Source organism: Artibeus jamaicensis, unplaced genomic scaffold, assembly GCF_021234435.1.
Source record: "Artibeus jamaicensis isolate MK-2021 breed Jamaican fruit bat unplaced genomic scaffold, CSHL_Jam_final contig_519, whole genome shotgun sequence".
Lineage (NCBI taxonomy): Eukaryota > Metazoa > Chordata > Mammalia > Chiroptera > Phyllostomidae > Artibeus > Artibeus jamaicensis.
The window spans coordinates 51,251,904-51,265,047 of record NW_026521871.1 but is presented as its reverse complement, the minus strand read 5'-3'; the positions used below and the strand labels follow the sequence as shown (position 1 = coordinate 51,265,047).

Here is a 13,144-nt window from a genome sequence, read left to right as displayed (position 1 = left end):
GAGGCTTCCGGGGCTGGTCTGCTTGTGTTGGGAGGTGGAGGAGGTCCTTCTTGCTGGTGCTGCCTGGCCATCCTAGCAGTCTCCACGGGGCAGGGGAGTGTCAGGCCCTGCAGGGGAAAGGGAAGGAGAGCTAACCCTGGCGGCTGATTGTGAGTGGGGGTCCTGATCGGTTCTGCTGGGTTCATCCGCTGTTGTTAAGATTCTAACGGGGGTGAGTGAGGAGTGAACCCACCCGGGCGGCCTGTGTTGCCAGGTTGGAGGAGGGGAGCGGTGCGCCTGGCTCTCCCCCTTCCCTAAGAACGTGGTGGAAATGGGCCCATAAGGTGTGCTGGTGCCGCATTGTCCCTCGGTCCTGCAGTCCTGGGCCAGTTCACTTCCTCCGAGTCCTCCTCTGGTCGCCTCCTGCCTTAGCCCAGAGTTCATGGATGTGCGTACCGAGGAGGAGGAGGAGGAGGGAGAAATCAGTCAGCTGCCCTGTGTGGACTGCAAGTCCCTCGTTGCGTTTTTAAATGCTGTGCTTATGGTTATAACGGTGAAGTGCCATGAAGCGACACTAAATATCGGCATCTTTTTTTGGCAGTTCAACTTTCTGAATTGCTTTGCCTCACTCTTCTACATTGCCTTCGTCCTGAGGGATATGAAGCTTTTGCGTCAGGTGAGTGTGAACGGCAGAAAGGTACTGATTTTTTAGGTTTTAGAGGTGGTTTCCTGTATTCAGGCAGTGTAATTGGCTTCCTATTATTATTTCTACAAAGAAAACTTTTAAAATATAGTCTATTCTAAGTCCAATTCTAATTAAAAAAAAATCTGTGAGCACTGTGTATGTACTCAACTGAAGGGAAATTTGTAGCTGACCAGCCTGTAGAATTAAGGCTATAGGGTGGTAAAATCAAATGTAGCTCCTATATATTTGTATTTGTATAGAATTATAAAAACAATTCTGACAGTGAAACACACGTTACAACCTTTGGTGTGTGTGTCAGGGTGGGGGTGATCGGTGTAACTCTGCACGGGTCACACCCGTTCCTTTCTCAAGTTGGTTGTTATACTTTAGGGACCAGCAGACCCTGTGCGCAGTGCCGTATCTTTTCTGAAATGTTTAAGAAAGTCTGCGTGTATTCGTTGCATTGCCATTTCTGGATCTATCAGTGAGTAAGACGTTGAGGACAGGTTACTGCTTTCTAAGTTTTCTTTATCTCGAGTCAGCGGTCAGTAAGGGCTGCTCCTTCGGGTGTCGATAGACTGTGATTGTTGCTGAGCAGAGTCTCGAAGCCTCGGCTTCTTAATATTTGTGTGAGATCTTGGGCTCATTTTTCAGGAAATTAAAAAAAATTGTATAAGAGAGAAAGATAAGATTTTGTAGTGATAGTCCTAGTAGCTTGCGTAAAAATAAAATTAAATATTGTGGTCTTAAGAACTATACCATATACATAGGTGCTTTTTAAAAATTATTTTTAAAATTCAAAGTGTATAATAGTATTTTTGAAACTGGTGAGTCAGATGCACGTATCTTCTCCGGTCCCACCTGTCGTGTTCGTGGGGTACTGCTCTGCATATCTTGCACTTTTGAGAGTCTCCTTTATTTAGCAGGGGGACAGAGGGATAGGGAGGACTCTTTAAAAAATAGAATTGCACTACCAGGAAGGTGGTGTGTGATGGAAACACTGCTGTCCCCCCGGGGAAAGTGGAAATTGACACAACACCCCTGGAAACCACTCCGGCAGCTATGCCCAGGCCCCCGCCGCATCCCTAGGAAGGCAGCACAGGTGGGGTGAAGACTCAGGTGCGCAGGTACCCGAGGGGCAGCATTTGTGTGGCTACGTCGGGAATAATACCTGCATTCAACGGCAGTGAAGGGCTAAGCACAGGAAGAATTTTTAATGACACAGGAAGGTGCTCACAATGTATTACAAGAGAAAAGAAATAACACAAAGCTGCGTGCACTGTATGCCGGATGATCCTGCTCTCATTTCTACGTAGACTGGAAATGTTTAAGATGCTGGCCGCAGTTCTGTCCGGGCCGTGGGACCGTGCGTGACTTCTGTTCCATTTCCTAGCTTTTTTACAGTGAGGGGCTATGTGTTAGTTTTATAATATTGTTTAAGTTGTGGCCAAACTATTATTTCAAAATTGGCAACATCATTTAGATATTTGTATTTTGTAGCCAGCTGCAGTAACAGTTTTAAGGTCATTTGTTCTCCTGCTGATCCATAACTGGTTCAACTTTTATTATAATCTCATTTGTATTATAACCTTTTTGTAGGTCAGTCTGTCTTTCCTATGAAAACAACAATCAATTAGAAACATCGCTGTAGCCTTTCTGACGGCAGCTTCTCTGACAACAGTATCCCGTTTGTTGAACGTTCATTTACTTGCATCATCGGACGCCGGCTGTGGTGTATTATCTACACCGGCGAATGTTTGTCTGCTTCCCTTTAGAGCCTGGCCACGCTCCTGATCACCTCCCAGATCCTTAACCAGGTCATGGAGTCCCTCCTTCCCTACTGGCTCCAAAGGAAGCAGCACGTGCACCTGAAGAAGAAGGTGCAGGCTCTGAAGGCGGACATCGATGCCACGCTGTACGAACAGGTCGTTCTGGAGAAGGAAATGGGGACGTATTTGGTAGGTTGCAGTCTCGTTGAGTGAATCAGGGGCCGAATGTGACCGAATGTGATTGAGTGTCTGTAAACACTCGTGGTCTCAGCTGAGCATTTCCCAGCCACTACCCTCACCACGAACCACTTTAACTTAAAAAGGTGGGCGACGCACCGACGTGCTGCTGTCTTAATCTGAAGTGACTCCTGAAAAACACCAGAGGCGAGTTTGGTGAATGATGGGACCGCTCTGCGAGGGTGGTGGGGACAGCAGCCTCAGAGAGGGCGGAGCGAGGGAGGGGTGAGGCGGCGTGGCGAGGCGGCGGCATGGCTTGCTTCAGACTCAGAGGGAGACCGAAAGCGAGCGGGACGTACTGGAGGGAACACTTTGTGAAGCATGTGGTTGTCTGGCCACTGCGCCGTACACCTGAAACTGATACAAAGTAGCGTGTAAACCGTAATTGAAAGAAAAAAAAAGATTGAAGCCCATCACTGCAAATGAAAGCCAATCTGATGATTACATTGTAGTTTAAACCACTTCCTGCTCTAAATATAAAGCTCCTTTAAGATGGAATTCCTCAGGGATTGTTTTCATTTATTTTTTAAGAAACTATCAGTAGGTCATTAGAGGGTCATAAAGCCTAACCATGAATTTAACAAACTTTTACTGAACTCTGACTACAATCACTGTTTCTCTGCTAGGAGGGGGTATTGGGGACGTTTGCTCTAGGTCATTCTTTGTCATATGCTGTACCTTTCTTCTTGGTGCACTGCCTTCTCAGTGGGATTCGGCCTCCAGGGAGGGTCCGTGGCTGCTAGAGTTTACTCACAGTCTTCTCTTTCATCACGGATGGATTCATCTGACTTTTGAATTTTTTTACTGCTCTTCATAGTTAGTTTTTCTCATATGCTTAAGATTTTTAGTTTGTATATTCACCTGGAGTAGCACTTTATACCTCCCGGTCCCCCACCGAGTGCCGTTTGCTGAAAATGCCAGGCAGGCCTTGGCGTGACCGCGGGGCCGCCCAGCGGCACCTCCGAGGGGCATCGCTGCACGTCTCTGCGGAGGCTCAGCCTTCTCCTTCATGAGCCGAACAGCACAATTTTGAAAGCTGAGCACAGGCGCGGAGGGTTTCTTAAGACCAGACTGTGGTAAAAACGGTTTGATTGCTAAGGTTTTCTTTCACTCCTTCCCCCTCTTGACTAAAGCCTCTTTGGAGAAATGAGTCGCTGCTGTGTCTCGGCGAATCTCTAAGCCGCATCCGAGTGCTGCATCACAATGTTGGGAAATGCTTTCTTGAGCCAAGTGCAACCGAAGAGCGGTTTGGAGACCTCACTCCGCCGAGTCCCCCACTGGGCGTCTGCCGGCGGCTCCCAGTGTGTGTGTTCAGTGCTGCTCCCGGGTGAGCCTTGAACCCAGGTGAGCCTTGAACACGGCTGCCGAGGCGCACTCGAGGTCCCCGGGCTTACGCTCCATCCAAACACCCAGAGCATCTAAAGGAAGTGCCTGCTGCCATCGCCAATGCTCTATGATTATGTCGGCATCGTTTCTGTTGTAGTAAAATACGAAGTGAGAGAAGAAACTGGCTAGAAGTAGAGTCTGACCAACACCACAGCTCTTGGCTACGGAGCCTAATACGCATGTCCCAGCAAAAGGCCGACTCTGAGATGCAGTGATCCTAATTCTTCACTTAGGAATGTTAATGTCTAATATTGCTTTAAAATATCGTGGTGAGTGTTTTTCTCAAACTGAAATTGTCACTGTGTATGCCCAGAGCAGTGCCGGGAAGGTCTGAGGGTGCCAGATGTTGGCGACGGTGGCCTTGGGTGTCACATGGACAGGCCCTCTCGGCCAGTCACAGCGCAGCCTCAAGCTTCTGGCCTGTCCGAATCGGTGCGACATTGTGGACAGCAGGCTTCTAGAGAGGCCTTCGCGCAGCTTGTCGGTCACTGTGTGCTGTGGAGAGGTGGTGGCGTAGCTCAGGTGACAAGCCCACACTCCTGCCTCAAGGAAGGCTCCTTTGTCTGTTTACTCGAGACCACTAAGCACCCCCCTCACACGACATCTCTTGCCCGTGGAACTGAGGGTGTGTGATGACCATTGCCCCTGTTTTCCTTTGGACTGAACCTTCCAAAACGCATCGGGAAGGTTCTGTAACGTAGTTTTCCAGGGGTTGCTCCAGGCTTCCGTGGTGTCCTTTCTTCTGCTCTTAGACCCCATTCTTTGGCCTCTTTGATGTTCCTACTGCCTTTGCTAGGGTGACTCTAGGGAGTTTCCTTGTTACTGTCAGCTTTTTCTTCACTTTTAAAAGAATTGAGACAAAATTCTCATAACATAAAAGTCACTGTTTTAAAATGCACAGTTTAGTGTGTGTGTGTGTGTGTTTAGTAAGTTCACAGCACTGTGCAGCCATTCCATCGTGTGATTCCAGAACACTCTCATCATCCCCCAAAGGAACCCCAGACCCACAGCGGTCACACCTTCCTCAGTCTAGCAGCCGCTGATCTCCAGTCTGTCTCCGTGGACTTAGCGGTTCTGTGCCTTTCGTGCAAGCGAGTCTGTAGTATACGGCCTTTTGTGTCTGGCTTCTTTCACTGATTATAATTCTCGGTTCATTCATGCTGCCATATATATCAGCACTTCATTCCCTTTTATGGTTCAATAATATTTTATTGTAGGAATATAATGCATTTTGTTTATCCATTCATCGATGGGTGGACATTGGATTGCTTCCGCTTTTCGACTACTACGAGTAATGCTGCTATGAACATCCGTGTACAAGTGTTTGTATGAACATGCATTACCACATGCTGGGTCATATGTTCACCTAATCTATTTAACCGTTGGAGGGACTGTTTTCAAAAGCAGTGGTACCATCCTGCATTTCATCCAGTCATGTATGAAGGTCCCACTTTTCCTATACCCTTACTGAATTTATTTTAAAAAAATAGCCGTCCTCGTGGATGTGAAGTAGTATTTCATTGTGGGTTTGATTTGCACTTTCTTAATGCATAAATATATTGCTCATCTTTTCATTTACTTTTTGGCCATTTGTATCTCCCCTTTGGAGAAATACATATTTATATTCTTTGCCCATTGGGTTATGTGTTTTTATCATTGAGTGGTAAGAGTTCTTCATAGACTCTGAATATAAATTTCTTATTCGATACATGATTTGCAAATATTTCTTTCATTCTGTGGATTATCTTTTTGTTTTCTCAATAGTGTCCTTTGATACACAAAAGTCTCTAATTTTGATGAAGTCCAGTTTCTCTCCTTTTTGTTACTTGTGCTTATGCCTCTGGTGTCACAGCTGAGACGTGATTGCCCAAGGTCAGGACTGTTCCGTCCTCTACTTCTTCCTCAGACTTTTATAGTCTTAGCTATTACATTTAGGCCTCTGATCCATTTTGAGTCAGTTTTTGTAGACAGTGCAAGGAAGGGGTCCAAATTTATTCTTTTGCATGTGGATATTATCTAGTTCTTCCAGTGCCATTTGCTAAAGAGACTGTTCTTCACTGGATGACCTTGGCACCTTTGCTGAAAGTCAGAGGAGCGCAGGCCTGTGGGTTGTTGCCGATGCTCAGTCTGTGAGCGCACGTACACGCACGTTTGTTCAGAGGCCAGTACATCGCCGTCTTGATTATCGTAGCTTTGTAGTAGGTTTTCAAGTTAGGAAGTGTGATTTTTCCAACTTTGTCCTCTTCAAGGTTGTTCTGGCTAACGCCTTGTTTGCCCCAGCCACTACCCATCACCTCGGGCAGGCTGATGGTAAGACCTTCAGGGCTAAAGGCCCTGGGGAGAGACCTTTAGCACTTGGAGAGACTCGGTGAGGTTGGAAATAGACACGCTTTTTGAGTGGGTTCCAACAGGGTACCACTCTCCAGGTCTGATAATGACTTCCCTTTGGGAACCAGGCTTTCCGAGACCCCCGCCTCGCTCTGCTCCCTCTGGTACCGGCAATGCCTGTCGGTGTTTGTTACGGCTGCTGCAGAGTGGGGAGCAGGGGAGGAAACTGCAGTGGGTTAAACTGCCACGAGGCTGGGTGTGTTTCTTTACCGAATGCTGCCTGCCTTGCTGCTAGCGTTTGGTTAGTTTTCACAGCAGTGAACAAGTGGATGGCCACCAGTTTTGTTTGTTTTTATTGAGGGTGAACTTCTGGAGAGCCTTCCTCTCCCATCCCCGCTGACATCGCCACCGTGGGTCCTTTCAGGAAGGGCCAGGGGCTGCGGATCAGGGGCGCCTGCCCATGATGTGACGGGCCTGTTTCCAACAGTGAGGCCATGCTTCTTTGTTCTCGGTCAAGAGCAAACATCTTCAGCTCTGCTGTTGTTTTCCTTAGAAAAAATGTAATGACTCGTTACCTTGGCACCAGGTGAGCAGCTGGGGTGGCCTGGGTGACCGACTCCTGTTACGTGGTGTTGAGGCAGCGCCTGTCCTCTTCTCTTGGCCCACCTTCCAGGGCACCTTCGATGACTACCTGGAGCTCTTCCTGCAGTTCGGCTACGTGAGCCTTTTCTCCTGCGTGTACCCACTGGCGGCTGCCTTCGCGGTGCTGAACAACTTCACCGAGGTGAATTCCGACGCCTTGAAAATGTGCAGGGTCTTCAAGCGCCCATTCGCAGAGCCTTCCGCCAGTATCGGTGTGTGGCAGGTAAGTGTCTGAAAACAGAATTATTCCTGGAAAGAAATAACAAAACGAGGCATTTGGTTTAACAATGCAAACCCCGAAGGAGCGATTTGGGAAAACTGGGCTTCATCCTTCCTCCACCACAAAAATAACCAATATAAAAATGGGATCATTACGAACCCTGCAGACGTCAAGAGAATAAGGGAGCTACATATATAAATTGGACAACTTGGATGAAATAGGCCAATGCCTTCAAAAACACGAGCTGCTGTGACTCACCTCACATGAAGGAGGCGAGTAGCCCCACAACTATCAGGAAATGGAATTTGCAGTTATTACAGTTCCCAAGAGAGAAATGTCCTGACCCAAATGGTTTCACTGGTGAATTCTAACACTCGAAGAAGAATTAACCCCCATTATACAGAATTTCTTTCAGAAATAGGAGGGAATATTTTCCCATGTGTTTTATGAAGCCAGTATCAGAGTGATGGCAACACAGGACAGAGAAAGCACAAAAAAGAGAACACGGCAAATCAATCGACGTCCGTTGTCAATTAATACACAAAACACCACAGTAAAATATTAGCAGGTACAATTTAGCAATCAGTAAAAGGAATTATTTGCCATGACAAGTAGGGTTTAGTCCAGGAATGCAGGCCTGGTTCAGTTTTAGAAAATGAATTAATGTAATCCACCATATTAATCATCTAAAGAAGAAAAATCACATGATTACTTCAATCATTACAGATAAAGCATTTGACAAAATCCCACCGTCATTCAACTTGATAAGAGGCATATCAAGAAAAAAACCCTAAAGCAACCGCCATGCTTACTGGTGAAAGACCGAACACTCTCCTTGTAAGATTAGAACGAGGCAAGTCAGTCCACTCACACTGCTCGTACTAGAAGTTCTAACCAGCGTCAGAAGGCCAGTGGCATTTTCAACTTACCCGAGCCGACCACGAGTCCAGTCCAGATCAGCTGAGACCAGAAGAAGCGCCTAGGTGAGCACAGCCTGAATTGTCCACCTGCAGAATCAGGAGCTAAGTCAATGGTTGGTTGCAGCCGTGGAGTTTCGGGCCGTATGTTCTGTGCAGCTGTAGCTAACTGATGTGGAGGGGAGACTTAACGGTCCAAGTACATCAGTTTTCCTTTAAATTACAAATCTGCAGATTAGTTTATAAATGCAGCCCTATACCAACCAAAGTTTCTCTTTTAACTAGATAAGCGTACTGTCAAGTTCTCATGGAAAAATAGATGAAGGAAATACAACAGCAGGAAAACTGTAAAGAGGAAGAGTAGGGACGCACCTCACCGTGCGTTAAAACTTGACACAGTAGCAAGTTTACAAGGTTATCCCACAGTGGCAGTTGTTAAAGCAGTGTGGCAGACATGCAGACCAATGACACAGGCTGGAATACCCAGAAATTCAGTGTGTGACGTAGTGACATCTTAAGTCAACAGGGAAAGTGACTGTCTACTGACATTGCAGGGGTGGGTGACTAGTTTTCCAAAGGGAGGGGGAAGGTTTGCTTTTCGAAAGAGAAGAAAGGCAAGACACAGAATGGGAGAAGACTCTCCCGGTACATGTGTCTGCCAGAGGACTCGTGTTCAGATTTCATAGAGAACTTGTACAACCTGTCAGTAAGACAGTTACATCAGTAAAAACGTGGACCAATGAGCTCAGGAGAAGATACGGAATCATCTCCCAGAGAAATGCAAACGAACACCACGAGGAGATGCACCACATTCCCATTTGAAAATCTAGAAAGCCGACGGTGCCAGTTGCTGACAAGTTCGTGTGGCAGTTGGAGCTCTCGTACCTTGCTGGTGAAGGTACAGAACGCTACAGCCCTCCACGAAACTAGACAGCGGTTTAGTAAAAAGTGAAACACATAGCTGCCACGGCCCCCAGCATGTCCACTCCTCCATATCCAGGGGCAGCCGGAACACGCCCGTACAAAGCTGCCCCGCCATGCCCAGAGTCACTACTCACAGCAGCCCCAAACCGGGGACAACCCAGCCTGCCCTCACTGGATAAATGCATAAGAAACAAATATGGCAGATTCATAAAATGGGGCACTGCTCAGCAGTAAAAAAAGGGACAGATTATCAGTGGATCAGTCTCAAAACCCTCATGCTGAGTGAAAGCAGCAGACACAGAAGACCATACGCTGTGTGATGCCAGTTATGTAAAATCCTGGAAAATGCAAACTGTCCGTGAACATGGTGACGAAGAGCGCATCGGTGTTCACTTCCGGCCAGGTGTAAAGAGAGGATGGAGTGCGAGGCGTTATGAGGGACCTTTGGGGGAAAACAAAAATGTTTCGCATCTTACTGAGATGTTTGTGGTGCTGGTTTCACAGGCAACTGTATCGATCAAAATTTATCAAGTGTATGACTTAAATGAGGGCCGTTTATCTATGTAAATTATAATTCAATGTAGGTGACATTTAAAAATCCTAAAGCTTAGTTACAAAGGAAAAATGGGAACAACTGTAACAGAGTAACAATAATAAAAAAGAAATGTATTCAGAACACAGGAAGCCAGACACTTGATGTGCTGTCGGAAGAAGGGTGAACTGCTCAGCCCCATGGATCGCTCCTTGGCATCATTTATTAAAGTTACGAGTGTGTGGCACTTTTCCACTTTCAGGAATCTGTGGTACTTCCACATTTGTTAAATGATGCATTTACAAGGTTACTAATTATAGTATCATTGGTGATAGCAACCAATGTCCACCAATAAGGAAATGGTTAAATGAGCTGGGGTACATTCATGCAGTGAAGTACCGTATTTTGCTGTGTATAATGCACACCCATATTTGGGGCATGTTATACACAGGATTATTATAACCATTATTATACCCATGGTATGTAATCATCATACCCATGTATAATGCGCATCCTTATTTTTCCCTCAAAAATTTTGGCAACAAAGCATGCATTATACATGGCAGAATGCAGGTACTTAAGCAGTTGTGACGAAGAATAAGGGAGATCTTTGGGTACTGACAAGAATGCCCTCCGAGACATTTTAAGTGACAAAAGCGAAGGATCTGACGGTGTGTATTGTTATGCTGAGAAGAGAGTGAAAAGTATTCTCAAGCTTGCTTATATTTCCTCACAAAGTGTCTAGAAAGGTACGTAAGAAATTGATAGCAGTGATTGTCTTGTAGGGAGAACAGGAGTGGCAAGTGCGGGAGAGGAAAAGGAGACCTCACTGTACACTGAATAAAGTTTGATTTTTGAACTGTGGGAGTATAATTCTAAAACACAAATAGATTTTTTAAGCTATCTAAACAGAAGGTAAAGTCCTGAGTGGATTTGTTGTAAAGAAAACTATGAAAAAAATAATTAGATTAAGCAAAGGATTCCTAAAATGTAAATACAATGGTAGAAATTCTCCATGGGACAAGATTTTATTAGGTTTAGATTTGATCATCTGAACTGATGATCTTCTTTTAAAATCTGTATTTCCAATAGTAATTGTATTTCTTATAATTAGAGGTTAAGTATTTGCATAGTGATCACCAAGTGCTGTACAGGAAGGAAGAGAGGAAGGGAGGGAGGGAGGGAGGGAGGGAGGGAGGGGCAGGACAGTGGCCATGACGTCGCCCCAGTCTGTGTCAGCTCTGGGCGCCAGTCCCCTCCTCCATGGCACCTGGAGTCAGTTCTGTGGGTCTCAGTGGGACCTGGCACCTGTATTTTTCTGAAGTTCTGCGTGTGGTTTGGTAAGTGCCACTAGAAAGGGGGTTACTGTAACTTGTGCCTCTGGTATGGCAGAACCAGGTGTGGTATGTGGTCTGTCAGAGTAGGACAGTTTCACAAAATAAAGTCCTTTTAAGCACTTACCTGGCTGTGTTTGAAGGAGAAATGTTTTCCCTGGTGGCCCTGTGTCAGCATCCCCTCGGGGTGAGTGCGGGCCGTTAGCCATGTGGTCCTCTGGGGCGTGTTCCAAAGTCAAGTCCCTGGCCACCTTCGGTTGGAGGGAACATGTTGCTTTGGGGTATTTAAGCCAAAAGTATCTAAAATACCTTCTAGCAGTATGGCCTTTTTAAGCCAGGGAAAATATAGCAGTAGAAAGAAAAAATTCGAAATGTGCTCAGCATGTTGAGAACTAAGCGAAGGCTTTCCCCTGGTTTTAGTGATACAAAAAAGTTGCAGAAATGCAGACGCAGTCACTGCAGTTCTTAATTTCACACTCTTCTCTTTCAGTTGGCTTTTGAGACAATGAGTGTCATATCCGTGGTCACTAACTGCGCCCTGATTGGAATGTCGCCGCAAGTGAATGCGCTCTTTCCGGAGTCAAAAGCCGACCTCATTTTGATTGTCGTGGCAGTGGAGGTAAGTGAAAGTTGAACTCTACCTCAGCTGGTTCCCACATCAGACGCTCTGTTATTCTGCAGCAGTGATGTGTCTGGCTGGCAATGCAGCAAAAGGCATTTACCAGCGAGAAAGCACAGCCGTTCAGGGAATGGGAGGACGTTTGAGGTGGTGGCTTCCTGGGTCTCCTCTGGGACTGAGCCACAGCCACCATGATTTAGACAGGGGGGTAAGTTTGCTGGCCGTGGTGCCGGCCGGGTCAGGGCTGAGCAGGTGGATACCATCTGAAGTGGATTTCTGTCGACTTAGTGTGCTTTTCTTTTTGAGTCTCTCCTAAGGACCTGTCGCTTCTACTTTCTCAAACAAATAAAGCCTCAGAGAATGTTTTGCGGGGAGTGATTTGTTTAAGTCTCATTACGCAACAGGCGTTCATTGTGACCCACTCTGAAGCTCCAGAGTGTGCTGCGGGGCGGGGGGTGGGGTGGGGCCCACGTGGTGCACGCTGGCTGTCTCTCTGCTTCTTAGGGGTTTGTTTTATTACGTTTCTGGGTAAGGAGTTCTATAACTGACGTCTCCTGAAAATGAGGCAGTGACCAATCACAGCCAAGAATTTGCAGGGGATTTTTGGTTGCTAGTGATTTTAGTAGTCAGATATATTGTGACCTTTTATTGTTAGATATTTACAAAATAGATTAGCTGTGAAAATTTTAAAGCAAAATTTAGTAGGAACAAAAAGCGGTGATTCATGTAGTGAAGGCCTCGGGACTCAAGACACAGGGTGGGCCAGAAGAAAATGAAACCCCGAACTTGTGCATTTCCAGTAGTGGCTAAAGCGGTGCAGTCTGCTTTGCTCCTTCAGCATATCTGATAGGAATCTGTGTTTGTGATGGATGCTATATGTAGAATATGTGTTTTGGAGAATGATTTTAGACAGTGGTGAGTAGGAGGGGAAAGAGGACGGCTTTGGCAGGCATAAGTGGATCTATTTTGAATTTGTGAGTTGGATGGGATTGTGGAGAGCTGTTCGCACGCAAGGCTGATTTATTACCTGTGGGAGTGGGAGATCAAAACAGAGAGGGCCCTGAGACAGCGGTGGCCAGCTGGCCAGGCTCACCACGTGCCTTCTCCATGTAGGATATGGCCCTCGACTTGGCAGATCTGGGAACGTGTCTTCGCCAGTGGTACATCCAGAGCTAACTAGGCTTTGGGGACTGACTTGTGCTTGACACTAATAAGACTCAAAAGGGATTGATGAGAAGGCCAGGTGGTTGATTTCCCAGAAGATACATTTCCAATGACTGAAACAATCAGTATTAAATGATAAGTAGAATTGGTCATTAGAACGTTTCCTGGTAAATTGAGGACCAGATCAAGAGGAGTGTCAGTGCTGAGAGGCACAGCAGGCTTCCCCACACCGAGCAGAGCCCTGCCGTAGCCAGAGCCTGCCGCCCATCGCCAGCTCCTGGGCACTGCCTCCCGAGTCTTGACCCTGCCTTCACTTTCTCTGAATTTCTGGCAGGCCTAGTCTTCCTGCGTATTTCCACTGATTTGCCTACCGCTTGTCTTGTATCGGTGATGTCTTACTTAATCGGA

At 46.5% G+C, this 13,144-nt stretch overlaps 1 protein-coding gene across 4 annotated transcripts in view; it reads left to right on the top strand.

Moving 5' to 3' along the window:
- Positions 1-13,144, top strand: part of ANO10 (anoctamin 10) — a 115,613-nt gene that overhangs the window by 21,443 nt on the left and 81,026 nt on the right. For all 4 annotated transcript variants that reach the window (XM_037148228.2, XM_053669331.1, XM_037148229.2 and 1 more), the window contains exons 8-11: positions 581-655; positions 2,440-2,622; positions 7,058-7,249; positions 11,444-11,572. In XM_037148228.2, coding sequence (XP_037004123.2) covers positions 581-655; positions 2,440-2,622; positions 7,058-7,249; positions 11,444-11,572 — 579 coding nt within the window. The remainder of the gene's footprint in view (positions 1-580; positions 656-2,439; positions 2,623-7,057; positions 7,250-11,443; positions 11,573-13,144) is intronic.